Below are 10181 nucleotides of genomic sequence, written 5' to 3' on the forward strand. Positions count from 1 at the left end.
GTAGTTATATTCTTGTACATAGGGGGCAGTATTATAGTAGCTATATTCTTGTACATAGGAGCAGTATTATAGTAGTTATATTCTTGTACATAGGAGCAGTATTATAGTAGTTATATTCTTCTACATAGGAGCAGTATTAAAGTAGTTATATTCTTGTACATAGTGGGCAGTATTAGTTCTAATTTGGGAACTTTTCGGTTCTCTTTATTCCTAATGACATGTAATTGTTATTAGAATTTGACTTTTTTCTATTTTTCTGTGTCCTGAGACCTTCAGAAACAAATCAGTGTCAGTATGTGAGATAAATAAACCTTCGTCACTATTTCATACATTTTTCTTGTTTCTCTCACTGTAGGGAAGTATTATATCGCCACCATGACAATGATCACGGCGTCAACAGCGCTGACAATCTTTATAATGAATATTCACCACTGCGGCCCAGAAGCGAAACCCGTCCCTAAGTGGGCAAAGAAACTTTTCTTGCAGTACATGTCCAGGATATTCTTTGTGTATGAGGTGGGGGAGAGCTGCAGTCGGCCCACTCCTGAAGATGAGAAATCCCCCAAAGTTCACGTCATGAACAGAGAAGCCAAAGTGGACGACCCGGCGGCCAAACTGAAAAACTGGCAGGAGAGTATCCCTAAGATGAACACCGCTATGAAGGAAGACTCGGACTGGAAGCCAGAAAATGGGGCTGAGAAAAGTCAAGGGTGCGGTGAGTGCCCCAAGTTGCAATGTCTGTGCCACAATGAACGCCTGCTGAAGAACATTGAATACATGGCCAGCTGCTTCAGAGAGCAAAAGGCAGCGCAAAAACGGACTGGGGAATGGAAAAAAGTAGCCAAGGTGATGGATCGGTTCTTCATGTGGGTGTTCTTCTTCATGGTGTTCATCATGAGTGTGCTAATAATAGGAAAGGCAATCTGAGTGGCCTTCTCCTTGGACCAGGTCAAAGGTTTTCCAGCCATCGCCGATCCTTAAAATCAATTACGTCCAATCAGTCTAACCAGGTCTCACTAGCTAGAGCTTCACATCAGTGCCCATCCAGTCACGTCATACTGCTGCCCTCGTAAGGGTCAGACTAACCACGGGAAAAGACTAACTGAGATACATTGTCATACTGCTGCCCTCATAAGGGTCAGACTAACCACGGGAAAAGACTAACTGAGATACATTGTCATATTGCTGCCCTCGTAAGGGTCAGACTAACCACGGGAAAAGACTAACTGAGATACATTGTCATACTTCTGCCCTCATAAGGGTCAGACTAACCACGGGAAAAGACTAACTGAGATACATTGTCATACTGCTGCCCTCATAAGGGTCAGACTATCCACGGGAAAAGACTAACTGAGATACATTGTCATACTGCTGCCCTCGTAAGGGTCAGACTAACCACGGGAAAAGACTAACTGAGATACATTGTCATATTGCTGCCCTCGTAAGGGTCAGACTAACCACGGGAAAAGACTAACTGAGATACATTGTCATACTGCTGCCCTCGTAAGGGTCAGACTAACCACGGGAAAAGACTAACTGAGATACATTGTCATACTGCTGCCCTCGTAAGGGTCAGACTAACCACGGGAAAAGACTAACTGAGATACATTGTCATACTGCTGCCCTCGTAAGGGTCAGACTAACCACGGGAAAAGACTAACTGAGATACATTGTCATACTGCTGCCCTCGTAAGGGTCAGACTAACCACGGGAAAAGACTAACTGAGATACATTGTCATACTGCTGCCCTCGTAAGGGTCAGACTAACCACGGGAAAAGACTAACTGAGATACATTGTCATACTGCTGCCCTCATAAGGGTCAGACTATCCACGGGAAAAGACTAACTGAGATACATTGTCATACTTCTGCCCTCGTAAGGGTCAGACTAACCACGGGAAAAGACTAACTGAGATACATCGTCATGCTGCTGCCCTCATAAGGGTCAGACTAACCACGGGAAAAGACTAACTGAGATACATTGTCATACTGCTGCCCTCATAAGGGTCAGACTAACCACGGGAAAAGACTAACTGAGATACATTGTCAGATAAAGGTTTGATGGTCTGGTCCTTGATGGTTAACAGGATCAATGGATGGTTGCCTAAAACCTATTCTAGAACATTTCGAGCCACCAGACCACGACTAAATAATACTATCATCATGGAAAGTGCTTATTATTGGGGAAAAACATGCATCATTTGTCAATGAATCGTCATGGATGGCAAGGTTCAACATGTCCAACCTGGTTACTTGTCTTTAGTGGAGAAGACATGGATCGGTGACTGCCCATGTAATCCTATCATACTATTTAAATAATGTGCTAGATATGTTTTTCTACAAGAAGACTTGGCCAAATATTGGATTCTCTGGCCAGTATCGCTCCTTCTGTCCCATTATGCTTTACCTCATTATAACAGTATTGCAAAATATCGTCATCTAGATTAAAGGCTTTGTGCACTCAATAAAACCATAATGCTCTCCCGAAGGAGACTTCTATAGAGAGAGTAACTGGAGACCCCAAGGCCGTAGAGGAGACTCAAACAGTTCTCGAATTGAAAGCAAGTTCTTCCATGTCTCACCGAGTCTATTCTAGAAGATCTACTGATCGTTGTCCCACTGCTCTCCTCGAAAAAACGTTCATTAGTAACATCTTTGATTCATCATCCATGGAAATGGTTTATGTTATTAACGATTAATAAAGTTATTGTGGATCTTCAAGGGTTCAGTTGTCCAAAAGTGTTAGCTAGAATTCTGCAAAAAATTTTGCTGGATCCTGATCCAGTGGCCACGTCGGTTGTCCATGGCTACTGAAGTACAGCACTAGGAAGCCCCTACTTCCTACGCCACCCCCTGCACCACGTCTAATTAGTAGGCTATCGCAACATCATTTGTATGTGGTGTTGGAACTTGATGACATCGCAGTGGCCTACTAATCAGACGAGGCACCGGAGTAGGAGGTTCACAGTGCTCTACTCCAGTGGCCAAGGACTACAATTGTGGTGGACCAGTGTCCCGAAAATCTGCTTACTCCACTCTATTCTCAGTTATATGCGCATACAGCCAACAGCTGTCTCTACTGACTCCTCAATTAACAGGACAAGAGGGGAAGAAGCATAACCTCCATCTCCCTAGGCCCCCTCCAGACATTTCTGTCCCTCTTCAGACTCTTTTTTTTCAGACCTTTTCCTTCCTCCAGACTCATCTGTCCCCATTGAGACTCATCTGTCTTCATTGAAACTCCTCTGCCCCCCTTGAGACTCCCCTGTCCTCCTCCAAACTACTCTGTACTCTTCCATACTCCTCTGTCATCCTCCTCCTCCATCCAGACTCCTCTGTCATCCTCCTCCTCCATCCAGACTCCTCTGTCCTCCTCCTCCATCCAGACTCCTCTGTCCTCCTCCTCCTCCATCCAGACTCCTCTGTCCTCTTCCTCCTCCATTCAGACTCCTCTGTCCTCCTCCTCCATCGAGACTCCTCTGTCCTCCTCCTCCTCCCTCCAGACTCCTCTGTCCTCCTCTTCCTCCCTCCAGACTCCTCTGTCCTCCTCCTCCTCCCTCCAGACTCCTCTGTCCTCCTCTTCCTCCCTCCAGACTCCTCTGTCCTCCTCTTCCTCCCTCCAGACTCCTCTGTCCTCCTCTTCCTCCCTCCAGACTCCTCTGTCCTCCTCCTCCTCCTCTCTCCAGACTCCTCTGTCCTCCTCCTCCTCTCTCCAGATTCCTCTGTCCTCCTTCTCCTTTCTCCAGACTCCTCTGTCCTCCTCCTCCTTTCTCCAGACTCCTCTGTCCTCCTCCTCCTTTCTCCAGACTCCTCTGTCCTCCTCCTCCTCTCTCCAGACTCCTCTGTCCTCCTCCTCCTCTCTCCAGACTCCCCTGTCCTCCTCCTCCTCTCTTCAGACTCCTCTGTCCTCCTCCTCGCTCCAGACTCCTCTCTCCCTCTCCTCCTCTCTCCAGACTCCTCTGTCCTCCTCCTCCTCTCTCCAAACTCCTCTGTCCTCCTCCTCTCTCCAGATTCCTCTGTCCTCCTTCTCCTTTCTCCTCACTCCTCTGTCCTCCTCTTCCTCCCTCCAGACTCCTCTGTCCTCCTCTTCCTCCCTCCAGACTCCTCTGTCCTCCTCCTCCTCACTCAGGTTCCTCTGTCCTCCTTCTCCTTTCTCCAGACTCCTCTGTCCTCCTCTTCCTCCCTCCAGACTCCTCTGTCCTCCTCTCTCCAGACTCCTCTGTCCTCCTCTCTCCAGACTCCTCTGTCCTCCTCCTCCTCTCTCCAGATTCCTCTGTCCTCCTTCTCCTTTCTCCAGACTCCTCTGTCCTCCTTCTCCTCTCTCCAGACTCCTCTGTCCTCCTCCTCTCTCCAGATTCCTCTGTCCTCCTTCTCCTTTCTCCAGACTCCTCTGTCTTCCTCCTCCTCTCTTCAGACTCCTCTGTCTTCCTCCTCCTCTCTTCAGACTCCTCTGTCCCACCTCCTCCTCTCTCCAGACTCCCCTGTCCTCCTCCTCCTCTCTCAGGTTCCTCTGTCCTCCTTCTCCTTTCTCCAGACTCCTCTGTCCTTCTCCTCCTCTCTCCAGACTCCTCTGTCCTCATCCTCTCTCCAGATTCCTCTGTCCTCCTCCTCCTCTCTCCAGACTCCTCTGTCCTCCTCCTCCTCCTCTCTCCAGATTCCTCTGTCCTCCTCCTCCTCTCTCCAGACTCCTCTGTCCTCCTCCTCTCTTCAGACTCCTCTGTCCTCCTCCTCCTCTCTCCAGATTCCTCTGTCCTCCTCCTCCTCCTCCTCCTCTCTCCAGACTCCCCTGTCCTCCTCCTCCTCTCTCCAGACTCCCCTGTCCTCCTCCTCCTCTCTCCAGACTCCCCTGTCCTCCTCCTCCTCTCTCCAGACTCCCCTGTCCTCCTCCTCCTCTCTCCAGACTCCTCTGTCCCACCTCCTCCTCTCTTCAGACTCCTCTGTCCCACCTCCTCCTCTCTCCAGACTCCCCTGTCCTCCTCCTCCTCTCTCCAGACTCCCCTGTCCTCCTCCTCCTCTCTCCAGACTCCCCTGTCCTCCTCCTCTGTCTCCCTCAGAGTATCTTCTTCAGGAACACAGGATCTTGCATGTTGAAATCAGTTGACTTTCGAAACTTGTGATCACATCAAGGTGGTGCGTTCTCCAGAAAAATCTTCCGATGGAGAAACTGAGGGTCCATCTGATTCCATTCCCTCAATACAAGACAAAAAGAGGGAGTTTTTTTGTATTACAAAATAAAAAAGCAATAGAATAGCTCAGACTATGATATTCCATATATTAATTTCCAATAAAAAGACAACTTGAGGTAAACATCTTTTAGCATAAGTGCATATGGAAGATGGAAACCTCTTCATGGTGTCCATCAGATATACAGTGGGTACGGAAAGTATTCAGACCCCACCCTCACTATACAGTGGGTACGGAAAGTATTCAGACCCCTTTGAATTTTTCACTGTTTCATTGCAGCCATTTGGTAAATTCTAAAAAGTTCATTTTTTTCTCATTAAAGTCCACTCTGTTCCCATCTTCACTGAAAAAAACAGAAATGTAGAAATTTTTGCAAATTTATTAAAAAAGAAAAACTGAAATCTCACATGGTCATAAGTATTCAGACCCTTTGCTCAGTATTGAGTAGAAGCCCCCTTTTGAGCTAGTACAGCCATGAGTCTTCTTGGGAATGATGCAACAAGTTTTTCACCCCTGGATTTGGGGTCCTCGGCCATTCTTCCTTGCAGATCCTCTCCAGTTCCGTCAGGTTGGATGGTGAACGTTGGTGGACAGCCATTTTCAGGTCTCTCCAGAGATGCTCAGTTGGCTTTAGGTCAGGGCTCTGGCTGGGCCAGTCAAGAATGGTCACAGAGTTGTTCTGAAGCCACTCCTTTGTTATTTTAGCTGTGTGCTTAGGGTCACTGTCTTGTTGGAAGGTGAACCTTCGGCCAAGTCTGAGGTCCGGAGCACTCTGGAAGAGGTTTTCATCCAGGATATCTCTGTACTTGGCCGCATTCATGTTTCCTTCAATTGCAACCAGTCGTCCTATCCCTGCAGCTGAAAAACACCCCCATAGCATGATGCTGCCACCACCATGTTTCACTGTTGGGATTGTATTAGGCAGGTGATGAGCAGTTCCTGGTTTTCTCCACACATACCGCTTAGAATTATCACCAAAAAGTTCTATCTTCGTCTCATCAGACCAGAGAATCTTATTTCTCATAGTCTGGGAGTCCTTCATGTGTTTTTGAGCAAACTCTATACGGACTTTCATATGTCTTGCACTGAGGAGAGGCTTCCATAGGACCACTCTGCCATAAAGGCCCGACTGGTAGAAGGCTGCAGTGATAGTTGAGTTTGTGGAACTTTCTCCCATCGCCCTACTGCATCTCTGGAGCTCAGCCACAGTGATCTTGGGGTTCTTCTTTACCTTTCTCACCAAGGCTCTTCTTCTACGATTGCTCAGTTTGGCTGGACGGCCAGGTCTAGGAAGACTTCTGGTGGTCCCAAACTTCTTCTATTTAAGGATTATGGAGGCTACTGTGCTCTTAGGAACTTGAGTAATGCAGAAATTCTTTTGTAACCTTGCCCAGATCTGTGCCTTGCCACAATTCTGTCTCTGAGCTCCTTGGGCAGTTCCTTTGAGCTGATGATTCTCATTTGGTCTGACATGCACTGTGAGCTGTGAGGTCTTATATAGACTGGTGTGTGCCTTTCCAAATCAAGTCCTATCAGTTTAATGAAACACAGCTGGACTCCAATGAAGGAGTAGAATCATCTCAAGGAGGATCACAAGGAAATGGGCAGCATGTGACTTAAATATCAGTGTCTGAGCAAAGGGTCTGAATACTTATGACCATGTGATATTTCAGTTTTTCTTTTTTAATAAATTTGCAAAAATTTCTACTTTTCTGTTTTTTTCAGTCAGGATGGGGACAGAGTGGACTTTACTGAGAAAAAAATGAACTTTATAGAATTTACCAAATGGCTGCAATGAAACAAAGAGTGAAACATTTAAAGGGGTCTGAATACTTTCCGTACCCACTGAATGTCAGCAGCTTCTCTCGTCATATATCACATGGAGGCCAGTAATGTCATGTGAACAGGTCTAATCTCTATGGGCGCCCCGAAATCTTGTCATTTTGTTCTAGTGCGGTTTAGGTCATTGTCCAGCGCCTCAACCTCCTGGAGGACATGGATCGTCATGATTATTAATCATTACCATGGCTTCCCCAGCTCTGCATTGTTCGGAAGATCCATGACTTCCAGAAAAGCTTCAGATCATCTCTGGCAATAGTGTCTGTCTGGAGCGTTTGCTGGGTGTTGTGGTGTTTAGATGATGAACTTATAAGCATGTTATGAAGTTATTATGTAACTAGACGGCTTCATGGTTTACGTGAAATAATAAAAGCACACATCATCGATGCCGGTCAGATATGTGGGTGAGCCGATTGTGTCTTAGACTGTTGCGTTGTCACCGGATCATTTATAGGGGATGCATAGTCTACATATTCCCCTCTTCTACCCACCGAAGCCTTCTGCCACATGAAATGCCAACACCAAATAATGTCCGCCTTTCTCCTGTGTACTATATTCTATTTCTGCTGAATAAAGCATTACCACCGCCGGGTGGCGTAGCACACCAGGGGCAAGCTCAGCATTTTACGCCCCAAATCCATGAACCGTCAGCACTACCGGAGTCTCTTCCGCCAAGAACATGTATTTTAAGAAAATACTGATGTAATTATCGTTTTCCCGTTGACCATACAGTTATTTTCTGTTTTGTATTTTTTTTGCTGAAATCTGACCTACAAGTTAAAAAATAAAACGTTATACAGTACATTGTAATATATTTTTATACTTATTTATTATTTTTTCATGTTAATATTAAACCTATCCTTAACCCTAATCCTAACTCTAAACTTTGCTTTGCCCTAACCCTACCACTACCCTTAGCTCTAGTCCTAACTCCGAACCTTGCCATAGTCCTACCGATATCCTTAACCCTACTCCTAACTCTAAACCTTGCCCTAGCCTTACCAATATCCTTAACCCTAGAACTAACTCTAAACTTTGTCCATGCCCTAAACCTACCACTATCCTTAGCCCTAGTCCTAACTCTAAAACTTGTCCTAGCCCTAATCTTATCATTATCTTTTATCTTATTTCAAACTCCAAACCGTGCACTAGCCCTACCAATATCCTTAACCCTAGTTCTAACTCTAAACCTTGCCCTAACCCTACCACTATCCTTAACTCTAGTACTAACTCTAAACCTTGCTCTAGCCCTACCACTATCCTAAACCCTAGTCCTAACTTTAAACCTTGCCCTAACCCTACCACTATCCTTAACCCTAGTCCTAAATCTAAACCTTGCTCTAGCCCTACCAATATTCTTAACCCTAGTCCTAACTCTAAACTTTGTCCTAGCCCTAACCCTATCGCTATCTTTAACCCTATTTCTAACTCTTAACCTTGTTCTAACCCTACCACTATCCTTAACCCTAGTACTAACTCTAAACCTTGCCCTAGCCCTACCACTATCCTAAACCCTAGTCTTAACTTTAAACCTTGCCCTAACCCTACCACTATCCTTAACCCTAGTCCTAACTCTAAACCTTGCCCTAACCCTACCACTATCCTTAACCCTAGTCCTAAATCTAAACCTTGTCCTAACCCTACCACTATCCTTAACCCTAGTCCTAAATCTAAACCTTGCCCTAACCCTACCACTATCCTTAACCCTAGTCCTAAATCTAAACCTTGCTCTAGCCCTACCAATATTCTTAACCCTAGTCCTAACTCTAAACTTTGTCCTAGCCCTAACCCTATTGCTATCTTTAACCCTATTTCTAACTCTTAACCTTGTTCTAACCCTACCACTATCCTTAACCCTAGTACTAACTCTAAACCTTGCCCTAGCCCTACCACTATCCTAAACCCTAGTCCTAACTTTAAACCTTGCCCTAACCCTACCACTATCCTTAACCCTAGTCCTAACTCTAAACTTTGCCCTAGCCCTACCACTATCCTAAACCCTAGTCCTAACTTTAAACCTTGTTCTAACCCTACCACTATCCTTAACCCTAGTCCTAACTCTAAACCTTGCCCTAACCCTACCGCTATCCTTTTCCCTAGTCCTAACTCTAAACCTTGTCCTAGCCCTACCAATATTCTTAACCCTAGTCCTAACTCTAAACCTTGTCCTAGCCCTAACCCTATTGCTATCTTTAACCCTATTTCTAACTCTAAACCTTGTTCTAACCCTAGCCCTAAAACTATCATTAACCCTAGTCCTAAAGCTATCACTATCCTTAACCCTAGTGCTAACTCTAAACTTTGTCCTAGCTCTAACCCCAGCCCGATCCCATTATCCTTAATCCTACTCTAACCCTTGTCCTAGCCCTAACCCTAACAATCTACACTACAGCTTTCTCTTCTGTCTATGCAGAGCGCAGCAGATAATTACAAACTCATCTTGACTCCTGCGGCCCCTGCCAGGCAGTGACTGTACCTCTGTGTCGCTCCAAGAAGAAGAAGCATTGGGGTAGAGGCAAAATCTTGCACCCGCATAGAAATTGATATGCAGGGTCAACCATCCTGCTACACCACTTACCACTACGCTCTGCTTCAATGTAACCGCCACAAATCCAAAAATTTAGTATAAGGATATGGATTGTATACGGCTGCTGTTGTAAATGCCCAATAAAGGATGAGGAGCTGTAGCATGGCTATGGACAATTCAGAGGGTATGCATTGGGGGGGCACACATATGGGCATGTCTGTATCAGTGACCCCTAACTACTATGGTCCATTTATCCTACTGTGGTAGACAGGCATCCATCGATAGCTCTGGTATTTGGGTCACCCATGCCAAGCACATGGACCTATTGTGCCACGCGCTGCCCCTGACTCATCTAAGTGAATGTCCATCTATATTTCATGAAAGCAGCTGCGCGTCACGTGGACTCTGAAGGTGACAAAAAGGTAAATAATTAAAGACCTGGATTTCCATCACGACAGGAGAGGGAGAGGAAATAATGCGGGGAATGGACAAGAGACGTTTACTAAAGCTGAAATGCATTTACTGCCAGGTTGCATCTACGACCTTCGCAAAACCACAACTCCAAGCATGTATCGACAGCCAAAAATCACCACCAATTAAAGGGATTGTCCAGCGGCGCTCAGGAGGTGTGT

General features: G+C 45.9%; 2 protein-coding genes across 3 annotated transcripts in view; both read left to right on the forward strand.

Annotated features, from left to right (window-relative positions):
- The window catches only part of CHRNA10 (cholinergic receptor nicotinic alpha 10 subunit), a 112826-nt gene extending 109956 nt beyond the window's left edge, over window positions 1-2870 (forward strand). The window contains exon 5 of one of the 2 annotated variants that reach the window (XM_073661118.1): window positions 356-2870. In XM_073661118.1, the coding sequence (XP_073517219.1) occupies window positions 356-927 (572 nt within the window). In that variant the 3' untranslated portion in view covers window positions 928-2870. The remainder of the gene's footprint in view (window positions 1-355) is intronic. The other variant, XM_073661119.1, reaches the window with a different exon arrangement.
- On the forward strand, window positions 2217-9364 carry LOC141243569 (uncharacterized). The gene is given in 2 exon segments (XM_073668934.1): window positions 2217-2280; window positions 8367-9364. Coding segments are annotated over 2 exon segments (1062 nt in total).
- Window positions 9365-10181: the final 817 nt, after the last annotated feature.

Source organism: Phyllobates terribilis, unplaced genomic scaffold, assembly GCF_046119375.1.
Source record: "Phyllobates terribilis strain yellow unplaced genomic scaffold, ASM4611937v1 Scaffold_2__4_contigs__length_985480577, whole genome shotgun sequence".
NCBI classification, from domain to species: domain Eukaryota; kingdom Metazoa; phylum Chordata; class Amphibia; order Anura; family Dendrobatidae; genus Phyllobates; species Phyllobates terribilis.